The sequence below is a fragment of the Pterocles gutturalis genome, unplaced genomic scaffold (assembly GCF_000699245.1).
Source record: "Pterocles gutturalis isolate BGI_N339 unplaced genomic scaffold, ASM69924v1 scaffold40255, whole genome shotgun sequence".
NCBI lineage: Eukaryota > Metazoa > Chordata > Aves > Pterocliformes > Pteroclidae > Pterocles > Pterocles gutturalis.
Genome location: NW_010147272.1, coordinates 1 through 12,692, shown reverse-complemented (window position 1 = coordinate 12,692; position 12,692 = coordinate 1). Strand labels below are relative to the sequence as shown.

The window sequence follows — 12,692 nt, the reverse complement described above, 5'->3', positions numbered from 1 at the left end:
TGTGAAAAAAATGTACTTAAAATCTAAACATGCACATTATGCTTTCTGTTCTGTGTAGGCTAAACCGTACAAAAATGATCCAGAGATTCTAGCAATGACGAATTTAGTAAGGTAAGATTTTATTTTTTCTGGAGAAGAGAACAAATAATAAAATGATGTAATGTCCAAACCAGAAATGGAATATTTTTAGAGGTGGCTTTTCGGTGCACAACTAACACAGCTATTCATAAATATGGGCAAATATTTGTAGACAGTTTTTCTTAAGCAACTTCTATTTACTATGACATACCAAGGTATCTATATTATACCAGGTAGGGGTACAGAAGCATGCTGTTATCTTCTGCTGTGGTGAATTTCTTCTACAATGGCAAAAACCTAATTTCTTCCCTTAAAGAAAGTTGTCCCACCTTGTACTGCAACTGGTCTTTAGGGTTTGGCTGACATTATATGAGAGACTGAGATGCCTGGCATCTCATGCCAAAGGCAGTAGAATAATTGGATGCATGGATATGTCATGATTACTAAAGCAGTTTCATATTTTAAGAATATGAAAGTGAACTCTCAAGTGATCTCCCCTATTCTTCAAACACGTGAAAATCGAAAGAACGCTTCATTACCTCTTAGAGGCAGCTGTGATGTGAGAACTTTTAGGGTATTAAGATTATCACGCAAAATAAATTGAATGGAGGCAGTTTTTGTGTACTGTGCTACGTAGCTACCCTGTTCCATCCCCTCTATGCTGCCTTTGCTTTATCAAGTGAAAAAAAAGGAACAGTGCGTAGGAAAACTTTTCCCACCTTTTCATTATGGAAGAAGCAATGGATGCTCATATTTTGAAATACAGTTGATCTCATGTTGGAACAAACCTTGCTCAGATACTGCGATGGTGCTGCACCACTGTACACATACAAATTGTTTCTGAAAGTGAGGATGTTCATTTGTTATTGACATATTGATGAATAAATGATTAGGCAGTTTATTAAGGGGCTATTTCCAATAATTCCACTTTAGACATGTCTTTTCTACTTCATTGTCATAGTTTCATGTGAATTTGAGGCAGAAGGAACTCCAGATGGCCTTACCCAATCTGATTTTATTCATATTCCTAATTTATATCTTTTATCTTGACATTTGAGTATAACTGCTTCTTTAAAATTAATAATGCAATTAAAGCAGTGTAGATAAGAAATATGGAGAAGATAAAATCAACTCCAAATATTACAATTATGTTTTTAATTCTTTCTATACTCTATATTGGGAACTTGAATGTTTTACATACAGTAAAAAGAGACTTCTAGAATAAACAATAAAAGAAAGTCTTAGGAGTCTGTTTAACTTTTAAAAATAATAATTCAGTCTCTTGTATTTTCTGCAGTGCCTATCAGAATAATGACATCACTGAATTTGAGAAGATTCTGAAAACAAATCACAGCAACATCATGGACGATCCCTTCATAAGGGAGCACATTGAAGGTATTTTTGTAGGCTATCTTAATCCTTTTTTTTTTCCCCACTTGGTACGCTGCTTTTTTTTTTTCTTCCCTATGGTTTATTTTTCTTCTTGGCAGAATGAGAGTTCTTTGTAATTATCTCTGAATGATTCCTTTACTGTTTCCAAGTTCTTTAGAAGCTGGTCAAGGCTAACATGTACCCAGGCATGTAGAATGACTGCAAAGAATTGAAGGAATGATGAAGAAAGTTCTAGCAAGAGTGGATATTCTAAGATAATCTCTACAGTAGTGTTAAGGCACTGAATATTTTTTCCACTGGAAGGATTAAATGAGGGCAACCCTTACTTCTAAAGGTCGTTTGTGTCAGTCTCAACAGTTAGATGTTTGCTAGTTCATAAGGTTAATTTTCTGCTTCAGATTAAAGGCAAAATATATAGACAACGTAATGAAGGTTGCGTTAATAAATGTGTAGTAATAAAATATGTAACAAGATACAGAATTCTAATGTATAGGGTGAAAACAATGTTTGGATTTATAGTACCTGTACTTAATAAAACCAGGGAACACACTAACACCTGCCCATCCCTTCCATTAGCATGACAAAGTAAAGTTACCCCCTGCATTTGTCTGGTAGCTGAGAATTTAGAAATCTCTTCACTTGAATATAGCATCCAGTTTTTCACGTAACTACTGTTTTCATCGAGAGTAGGGCTTACTGTGGCAATGCAAGACCATTTAGCTGGATAGTTAAATGAAAGAAGAGGGTTAAATCCAGAGACCTGGTTTTCTTACACTTCTTGTTTGTAAAAGAGAACATGGCAAACAGCAGGGGAAACTAAATATAACCCCTCTACTGCTGTTACATGTCGACTGCTGGTAAGCTTCAAAGTCTTGTAGGGAGACGGTAAGATTAGAGAGATGGATCTTTAAGGAAGAAAGTATGACAGAACTGGAAAGCAATAGAAGGAGGACAGTTGAATCAAAGGATTGAAGAGAATTTGAGTGTCACCCCTTATGTGATAATACTCTGCTAGTGATATCCGGGGGAAAAGACGACATTGTTTTTCACTCTGTATTGTTACAGAATGTCTGTTCATGGTTATGATGTTTGCATATCTTGCCTCATTGTTTTAATAGCCTTAGTTGTATTGAGATACATAATCAGGTCTCTAGTATTATTTTGCATTACGTAAACAGTCCTTGTGTAACTAGCAGGTAAAAATGGATCTCTTTCTGTTCATTTGCCGTTGTAATTCATGCTTTCATTTTATCCTAATTTTCTTTAATAATGTATAAATTTCTATAACAATGGCTGTGCTATCTTATCTAAGCAAAATCTGCCACTTCATGCAGACTCTGTTTTATACTTCTTCAGTTCCTCCTCATAATTACACCATTAGGCCCCGATCCTTTGACTTTTACAATGTGAATATTCCCCATGAAGTTACATGCCTGCACACTGAAGTTTCAGAGCCTTAAGAATACCTCTTTTCACCTTTGTACAAGGCAGGCATTCTAGCCATAGATTAGAGGGGCAAACATAGCATGCAATAATCTGTGTGATTTATCCGATACTTTGAGTAATTTAATTTTTCACCAGGGAATGCATTGCTCCATGTTTAAACAGTTCTCAACTCTATCTGTCCACTTCAGAATTGTGTATTGCTTGGATCCCTGCAAAAGGAGAGTCCCTTTATTTTGCTGTGCTTCCCCACCTCACTGAATTACTACCTTAAAAGATCATGGTATTTAGGATGTCTTTCTTTATGGAGCTGTATTGCATCTTTATTTCAGTACTGTTGGTTTTACAGTATTTATTTTTTCTCTCTTACAGAGCTTTTGCGAAACATCAGAACACAAGTGCTTATAAAATTAATTAAGCCTTACACGAGAATACATATTCCTTTTATTTCTAAGGTATGTGTCAGTGGAGCCTTGCATTTGCTTAAATAAATGATTAATTGTGAATAAAAGCTCCTAAATAAGTACAGTGCTTCCAGAAATAGAACATTTAAAATATAATCTAAACCATGAAGTAGTACTGATGTACTGCTGGCAGCTTTTCAGTGCGAGAATGCAAATTTCAAGTGTCGTCCCAATGCTTTTTATAATATGTACTACGATATACTTACAAAATATTCAATTACCATATTCTTCTGGGTGTAGAAAAACATAAAAAGTTAAATCTGTATAATTCAAAATCTAATTATGAATGTAAATTTTATGAACATAAAAATCCAAATTTTAATTCCTCTTGTTCAAAAGATACCTTAAAGTGTCTGTACTGTAAGAGTTACAGAACTGTGGTAATAGAACAAACAGGCTAGAGTACCAGAATCACTGATTTTATTCCCTAATCTGGAAAGATCAACATCAAAAACCAGTGACAACAGATTACTATTTCCATCTCCTGTGAGTCTGTGATTTTTCTTGCAAAAATTCACAGCATTCCAAAATACATCATGAAGTATTAGAGATGTCCATTTGTTTGCTTATATTCTCTTTAGAACTCAGTATGCTCTTTTTTTAAGCTAGCCGTAAAATTTTTAGAACTTGCTTGTACCAGAAGTTGCTGTTAGCCGTCTAAATGGTTTTGAGTACAGACCTGTTCTTTTCTGATAAATAGTGTCTCATTTTATTTCCGGGGATGGGGGGAGGGGAGGGAGGGGGCGGTGTTGGGGTTTTTTTCTATTTTTTCAGTAAGTAAGTAAAGGAACTAATTTCTGGCCTTCCAAAAATTTAGCTTTAGCCTCTTAGCCTTTTCTGAGAAGTTACTGATCTCATGATCATTGGCCATATATACTTTAGGTGGAGTTATCTTGCTTGACAGATCATCATTGAATTGATAGTTTTGAACAGTAAGAAACAGAAATGAAACCACATTCTGTATATGAAAATAAAGATTGGAAGGATTTAATGTTGCACAACAAAGTAGCACCATAATAAGTTTTCTTTTTCTTTTAGGAGTTAAACATAGATGTAGCTGATGTGGAAAGCTTGCTTGTGCAGTGCATATTGGATAAGTACGTACTTTGTTCTTGATTATGGATCTTTGATTACTTTAAAATAATAAAAATACAGAAGAAGCAACAAAACAATAGTTTTGTGCGTTGTGACAATACTAGTTGATTCTAGAACCAAAAGGTAACGATGCTGACTTTGTTTGGCCTATGAGCATTAACGTATATTTGTAAGACATGAGCCAGGAAAATTATAGAGAGAGACTGAGTGGCATGTTTTTACTTTACTTATGAATTATGTAATAAATTGCTTGAATTATTATGAAATTATGAAAATTATTATTCTTAGTAATTGCTGCTTATACCTATGTATATTTTTGAGTACATTTTCAAGTTGACAAGTTAGTACCCTGCTCTCCTTGACTGGAAAAACTTAACTACAGTTTGTAAAATCTTTTTTTTTGAGAGTAACTTGTTATATCTGCTAGGAAAATATAATCCATGCATGGGTTTGTATTTTAATTTCTTTTTACATAAATCTCCATATTTCATGATTCCTTGCCTTTCAAGAACTGTTTACCTCATATTGCTTCAGACTCTGTATGTGGGTCATAGTTAGGCAGGTAATACATGCATTGCCCAATGAACTATTTCATTTGATTTCCAATCATGATGACAACTAAATAGGCAGTACTACCCAGGACAATAGATTATAAAAGTGCTGAATTCTGAAATGGACTTTGTGTCTCTCTTGTATAAGAAGACCTCTTATTTTACCTCTGATTTATTGTTAGCTCCTATTTCCATGTGCATTAGTGATTTATAGTTATTTATGTATTTACTTCTAGCACTATACATGGCCGAATTGATCAAGTCAACCAGCTCCTAGAACTGGATCATCAGAAGAGAGGTGGTGCACGGTATACTGCATTAGATAAATGGACCAACCAACTAAATTCTCTCAACCAGGCTGTAGTCAGCAAGCTGGCCTAACAGAAAACAAGCTTTTACAAACGTACTTAAGGCAACAGTGCAGTGATGTAAACATTAAAAGAACTGGGAATGGCAAAACTACTGTCGGTTGGTGTGCCCTGAAATTATTGGAATTATGGCAGAAGTGCTTTTTTGATCAGCTGGTTTGTGTTTTGCTGCTGCATTTATCCCAAGAAAAAAAAAACAGCTTTAATCTCCAGAAGAAAACCAAAATGCCACGGGATTTATGCTGTATTGACATCTTGCCCGAAACGTACAACATCCTAGTAATTTGTCAAAGGGCAATTAATGACCAGAGAGAAGATTTTTGTCATTATTTTAAATACAATGACACGTTACTGTTGGTTAAATTTAAATATGTTTTACCTGCAGAAATTCTCTCACAGAAATAACCTGCAATAACTTGAAATGCATACCCTTTTGAACACTTCCTTTTCTCATGTATAAATTGAAATGTTTGCTGCATTTTGCAAAATGTCAGTTCTCCAAAAATGTGTCCGTATATTTCTGTACCTGCAGTGTAGTAAAGGTTTAGAAGAAACCCCATAATTATAGTGGCATACTGTCACTTAGGTTTCAAGCAGCAAAATAAACAGTGCAGTTCAGAAATTGTACAGTTTGTTTCTTGATGTGCTTTCATTATACTTGATTTTTACTTTTGTTATTTTTAAAAGAAAATAGGTATTACTTCATCCTCACCACACTTACGAAGGACAATATGGAGATTTTAAGTGTAAACTTTGGTATGTGTGCTGTTGATTTTTCTTTTTTCATTTAACATTGTAAAATGTAAATACTAAAGAGCTTAAAAGCTGACATTTAGCAGTCTTGCTAACTGACTTTTATCTTGCAAGATACCAAACTATTATTAGTCCTCTCTAGTTGATGTTGGTGGGTATTTGGCATTTCTCAGGAATATGCTCAGGTTTTATTTTGGTACTTCAAGAATGCAGGTTTGCCAGGCAGTACCCGGGGAACAGAAATGCAGACCCTGCTTGTTATGTCTCTGTGCCTAGTCTGTGGTCTTTTTGACTGAATTCAGTGTATATAAAAAGACACTGTGTGTACAGAGTGGGGACCAAGTACAGTGACTTCAGTAATAATGGAATCTGTTCTGTCCCAAATGTTTGATTGTATTGTAGTCCCTTCAGAGCTGCTATTCAAGTCCTGCAGTCCTACCACATAGTAGGCACATGCTTTTCATATCCTAAGATTTTAGGATCATCAGATCCATTTAAAACGTAGCTGCAGTGTTGACCACAGCAACTTTTTTTCCTTGCAGCAGCTTGTCTGGAGCTGGCAGAAAAATTCTTTTGCAGGTCTTGGAAATATAGAAGAAATTTTGTAGGGTCACTTCTTCCATAACTGCAAGTACTACAATTTAAACCTGAGGGTATGGTGTAATGGGGCACAAAGCAGTGCCACACACAGTCATTGTTATAGTAGGTGGAAAAATATGTCTGTACAGAAATTAACACCATCCCAAAAATAATGAAAAAGCCTAATAAATGACACATGTCCATCACATATGTGTAAGACAGCATGGTAAACTCAATGTTCTAGGGCAGGATTGAAATTGGTAACAGTGTATAATTAAATAGGATAAAATTAACTTTCATCTGAAGGACAGTTATGTCTCAGAAAATTATTTTTCTCTGCAGTTGTCAAACCAAGTGATTTTTTTTTTCCCTAGTGTTTGCACAGTAAAACTTAATGTGTTGCATGAGTAGCATCATGCTGAACCTTGGGTGAGTATTTCTCCTTCACTGATGCATAGTTACCAACAGGTGTTTCTAATTTATCCATTTACTTAAAACAACAGCAAAATATGAATAGATATTGAACTTAGTTTTTAAGCAATGTATTTTTTCTTCATAGATCTGTAAACATTTACTAAAGCACATTGTTTGTGTTTTGTTTCTTACAGTGCTGTGATGTATAACACAGTTTTTACTTTGAAAACTCCACTAAGATCTGGTGATGTGAAATTGAACTTAACGATACTGCCCAGTAACTGGGACCCTTATCTACAGATCCAGAGACTTTAATATGGATAGTTAATCTTGCAAAGTCCTTCTTCCCATGGGGACAGGGGACTGTGACAGCTATTTTAGCATGTTTCCTTTCGCTGCCATTTCCTGCCACCTGTGCTGTGGGAAGGCACACCTACTCTCTTCTAAAGGAGGGAAAAAAGAAACTCGGTATCGCTTAAAAAAGTCTTTCTGACTTTCTCTCGTAACTGATGTTAAGCTTTCCCATCCCAGCTATGTCTGTTGGGGAGGCGTATTTGAATTTTTCAAGAAGGAGATGGGAATGCTGGAGTAGATCTTGTCCTATCCAGCTAGTCCCCTTGCCCCTTGTTTTATCTTTTTGTTGTGAAGGACTAATTGTAATAGGATTAGTCCAACCAGGGAAGGACTATCAGTTTGAATAGCGAGGGCTAGCAATGGGATTTTAGACTGAAAAAGTGTGAGTCTACCTCTAATAAATTGTGTGTTTTGGCATAGTTTAGTTCACTCATGCACTCATGCATACAGTGCCTTAGCATCTGTGCTCTAGGCACATAACAAAGATTTATATAATCCCTAAGGGATTCTACCCCTTTTCTGAGTTCTCATAATTCTTAACCTGGAAGATGAGAATTGTCTGTGGGGAAATAGAGGTGAGCTGTGTTGTCATACAACTGCAGCAGAAATTGCTAATAGTTGCTATAGACCTGGCTCTGGTGTCGTTTCTACCTCCTCAGGAAAAGCAAACAAGCAGTCAAAGGAAGAAGGTGAATGTGATTTTTTTTTTTTTTAAATAACATTATTGCACTGCAGGTTGTTTGAGAAATGCTAAGCAGCCTCACTGCATTCGCCAGTCTCGGTTCCAATCATTAAATTTCTGCAATTGTCATTAATTGTCAGAGCCACGCTTTTCATAACTTCTTGGATGTCTTTATACACCTTTTGTTGCTGTTGGGTACAAGACAAACTGGAACCTTAGCTAGTACCAATAATACTGTTTGCAAAAGAACATTTTAATGGCTGTTGTAATCTTATGTGAGATTACAATAGTGATTAAGCTGTGTATATATAAATCCGTCTTTTAAGTTGCTGGCAGCTTATGCATTAAAACTGAACATCATGCAAATAAAATCTGGGATGATGTGGGTGCTATGTGTGCATGCATTTTAGATTTTTTTTTAAATTATTATTTATTAAACATACTTCGGAGGAATGCATTCTTTACTCATGTCAAAGTCCTCCTCTAATGGATTGGATCTGAAAACATGATGTACTAAGGATTTAATTTTCCTTTAATTTTAAATAGGCTTAGAAATATATTTTAAAAAAACTGAACAAACAAAAAAAAACACAAACAGAAAAAAGGCAAGGCAGCTGAAATGCACCTGACAGAGAAATATAATGAAGGTATTTGAATTGTAGTCTGTAAATAAACACTGTGATTTTTGTAATTACTCAGACGTTGTCAGCTGTAAAAGATTATGTCTGTATTTGAAGATTGTATTTTCACATTTAATTTTTTTTTTTTGAGAGGTGGTGAATTAATTTAATTGAGCAGGAACTGTGTATGTATGGATTAAGAGTAAAATGACTCTGGACAGTACCCCCTGCCTTCTCGAAAATACAGCAGTTATTTGAACTAAATTTCCATATATAGATGTTAATACTGACTTTAAAAATAAAAGTTTAGCTGTTATTATTTTCAAAATGCTAAAAATATGTTTTAGAACCAGATCAGAGAATAAGATAAAATCCTGTGTTGCAGTTAGTCACAATTGTGTTAAGATACTGACAGAAAGGATTATCAGCACCTTAGATGCTTCTAAATCTGTGGAAAGGTAGATTGCAAACTGCAACTGTGTTATAATATTTGCATGTTCAGCACTAAATTTTAGATGTAATAACTGTAAGCATTACAGCAAGAGTAAAGGCTAATCCCTTTCTGGCTGTATTACAGAGAGCTGTAAGGCAGGATCTGCCCTGGTTGGCTCTACTGCCTCTTTGCAGCTGCTGTCAGTGGGAGTGCTGGGCTCACTCTGGCTGCTGCCAGGTAGCAGTCGCATGTTGCTGTCACAATCGTGACTCTCAGATTCATGGACTGGTTCCCAGCTCACCTTCCCACTTGGGTTGCAGTATGTTCCCTGTTGCGCCTGCCCTTAGCTGCTTGTGCAGGATGCTACATGTTGGATCTCCCCACATCAGATACAAATGTTTGTTTGCCAAGACATACTTTGCTTTCTGTACTTGGCTTTTTCTTTTATGCAGAAGATTTTAGTCCCAGTCCAGTGAAGCTGTCATTTTCGAGTCAGCTTTACTCTTGCCGCCTCTTCCTCTTGCTCACCGCGGCAGGCTCCAACCCCATTAGTGCTGTTGCAGTCCACGTTCAGGCGGTGCTGCCATGGAGCTCCGTCTCTGCCTGCTTAGACCTCGGGAGTGGAGGGGAGTGTTACTGAGCGACCCTTGTATCATACTTCCAGCCCGTGCGATTGAGCTCACACGTATAAGAAGCTGCAGTAGTTTCAATGAGATGTGCTTAATCACATCCTTACAGGTTTTGTAGGGCTGTTTACCTACTAGATGTAAATAGAGCCTAGGTAAGTAGAGAGCATGAGCAGCCACACATATGCTGTTAGATTTGCTTGCAAGCCTGTGATTTTAATTCTTAATACAGCCAGTACCAAGTGCCTTTCCATATTGCTGAGATATTTTGGCTTAGACTCCAGTTTTTATTTTTGTGCCAACCTAGATTTTTGTCTTCATTTGGTCTATGTCCCCCACTGTATTCATGAAGGGTATCTATACTATTCAGCAGATGTAGCAATAAACCCAACAACTTATTAGCAAAATTGTAGTCAGCACCTGCTAGCTTCAAACATCATTTTTGCTTTCCAGCCATTCACTTATTTACTGCATGTTGCAATAAAAAAGTAGCAAGAATTGTTTACAAACTGCCAGATTTGAGAACTGGACCCTTAGGACCGAATATTCAAAACCAGCTACTGCAATTGCCAGTGTGTTTAACTGAACAGGGTTTTAAATTTTATTTTTAATGGCTTCCTTAAGGACTATAACACTGTTGAGTTCTCTTACACAACACTCAGATCAAGATGACGATGACGTAACCAGATACCCTGGCATAGTTGTGATAGCTGTGGACAGAGAATCTAATATAACTGGTTCTGAATGCTTTGGTATGTTTTTCTTTTTGGTGATAATATAGAGTTAAATTTTATGGGAGACTTGAGTTCTTTCACCCGAGTGGCCACTCAGGTCACCCAGCATGACTTTCTGTATTATGTACATTGTATAGATTTATGTAGATCTGATGTCTATTTAATCACTGCCCAATTTAGATCTTAGAATTTCTTGTTATTGTTGTTTAAGTATGCATAACAGCCCTTTCAAGTGTGACCTTTCTGTTGGTATGTATCTTGGGAACAAAAGAAGGATTTGATAATCAACAGCCTTGCCATAATGAGTCATTATTTTTAAAAAATACAGCAACTATCTTAAGCAAATGTCGTAATATATATTCCACGGTCAGCACCAATTTGGACAAATTAAGCTGCATTCCACACTAAAATGCTGGTGTGCTAATACAAGACAACAATTGTTCTAGTTGTTTCAGTGGGCTCTTTTCACTGTTTTCTGTCCAGTCAGGCAAGTTCTCCCACATTACTTGAGAGATGAAAAGTGACTAGGTTTTAAATAAGTCAACCTCATTTTACACAAATAAGCAAAACACATTCAACTATTGGGAATAAAATACATTTCACTCAGTAGAGATTTGGTTGATTCATGGAGATTAGGTGGCTTATTTTGTTTCATAATTATTTATCTGTAGATTTACATCTCATATTTAAACTCATTGATGACTGATGAAATGTTCTTCCATTGCATCAGCTGAAAGCTCGCTATAACCAGCTTAATCCCCAGTTTTACTTTCGTGACTTCTGGTGTTGAAATAACAACTGTCATAGTGTAAAGGCCCCTGGGAACATAACATCATAACCTCACATTAGTCTGTTACTACCTTAAAATGGCTTCCTAGGGTTATGAACACTTGTGTTAGTTCTGTTGACGATTTAATCTTTTCATGAGAAGTGCTGGCATACAGAAGTGCACATAAAGTGTACAACTGCTGCAGCTTCTCCAGTTAAGATGACGTTTCTGTATCAATTAGGGTGCTGCAGCAGCCCTCCTGTTCTCTTTGGTTGCAGTAAAACACTGTCCTGACTGAAGTTAACAGAAATCCTATAGATAAATTTAATTGGGATTACAACTTCACCCTCCCCTTTCCCATATGATCCATGGGACCTATGATTTTGTTGGCTGCAACCCCATGAAAACTTAAGTCATAGAACGTAAGTACTGTTGCAGACATCTAGGCAAAAGTTACACTTAGATGGTGATTCTGCTGATGTGGACGGAATAGCACAGAAGGCAGTGACAGTCTGCACTACTTCTATGTTCGTGTCATCTGTTCGCAAGATGAGACTTGCTGTGCAGTGTAATAGCCATCTTCATAATACCATATGTTACACATGAAGTTTCAATGGTGAAGAGCAACTCCTAAAAAAATATTGAGGGATTACATGGATTAATCCAAGAAATAAAATTTTTATAACGCAGCACAAATTGTTACACAGCATAATGAACATACATCTGGAAAAATTAAATAAAGGTTACATCTCGCAAGCTCTAGCAAGATAGCTCTGTAGAGACGTTTTTGCTAATTTAATCTCTGTCATAAATTCAGATATAGGCTCGCTTACTTTTTCCCTTAACTCGGCCATTTATTCCTCACAAGAACCTCTATCAAGCAGAAACCTGCTTCTTGTATTAATACATTTTATAAATATATTTTACGTGGAAGTGCTGAAGGGTCTGCTCCAGAATATCCTTTGCATTTTTCTTTTACAAAGGTACGTTGTCTAATTCTACTTTTTTTTTTTTTCCCTTGCCATGATTTAGGAATGTTGATAAAATGTTATCAACCAAGTTGTAAATCAATCCTGATCGATGTAAACCCCAGGTAGCGGACATACCGGTTACTGACGTGTAGGAGGTGAGCTGCTGGCCGACAGCCGCGGCCCCTGCGCCCCTCCGGCGGACAGCCAGCCTCAGGGCCGGCACCGTCTCACGGACTTCCCTGGCAGTACGATAATTAAACATGAGTTAAAACCAGGGTCAGCAAAATAATTAAAAGAAACATCCCCCAATCTGTGCTGAAACCCACGGCTCGGAGTTTCCCCCTGTAAGGGCAGCGCCCGGCCGAA

General features: G+C 36.6%; 1 protein-coding gene across 1 annotated transcript; it reads left to right on the top strand.

The window, feature by feature from the left end:
* The first annotated feature begins 48 nt into the window (after positions 1-48).
* Positions 49-6,020, top strand: LOC104470891 (COP9 signalosome complex subunit 2-like). Its single transcript, XM_010085992.1, has 5 exons — positions 49-111; positions 1,376-1,473; positions 3,286-3,368; positions 4,416-4,474; positions 5,260-6,020. The coding sequence occupies exons 1-5, from the start codon at positions 95-97 to the stop codon at positions 5,402-5,404; spliced, it is 402 nt and encodes a 133-aa protein (XP_010084294.1). The 5' UTR covers positions 49-94; the 3' UTR covers positions 5,405-6,020.
* The last annotated feature ends 6,672 nt before the right edge of the window (positions 6,021-12,692 follow it).

What these genes read in the sequence shown, in the direction of transcription:
- LOC104470891 (XM_010085992.1), top strand. An exon ending in CATAAGGGAGCACATTGAAG is followed by an intron (nt 1,474 to 3,285) that starts GTATTTTTGTAG and finishes TCTCTCTTACAG; the next exon opens with AGCTTTTGCGAAACATCAGA. An exon ending in ATATTCCTTTTATTTCTAAG is followed by an intron (nt 3,369 to 4,415) that starts GTATGTGTCAGT and finishes TTTTTCTTTTAG; the next exon opens with GAGTTAAACATAGATGTAGC.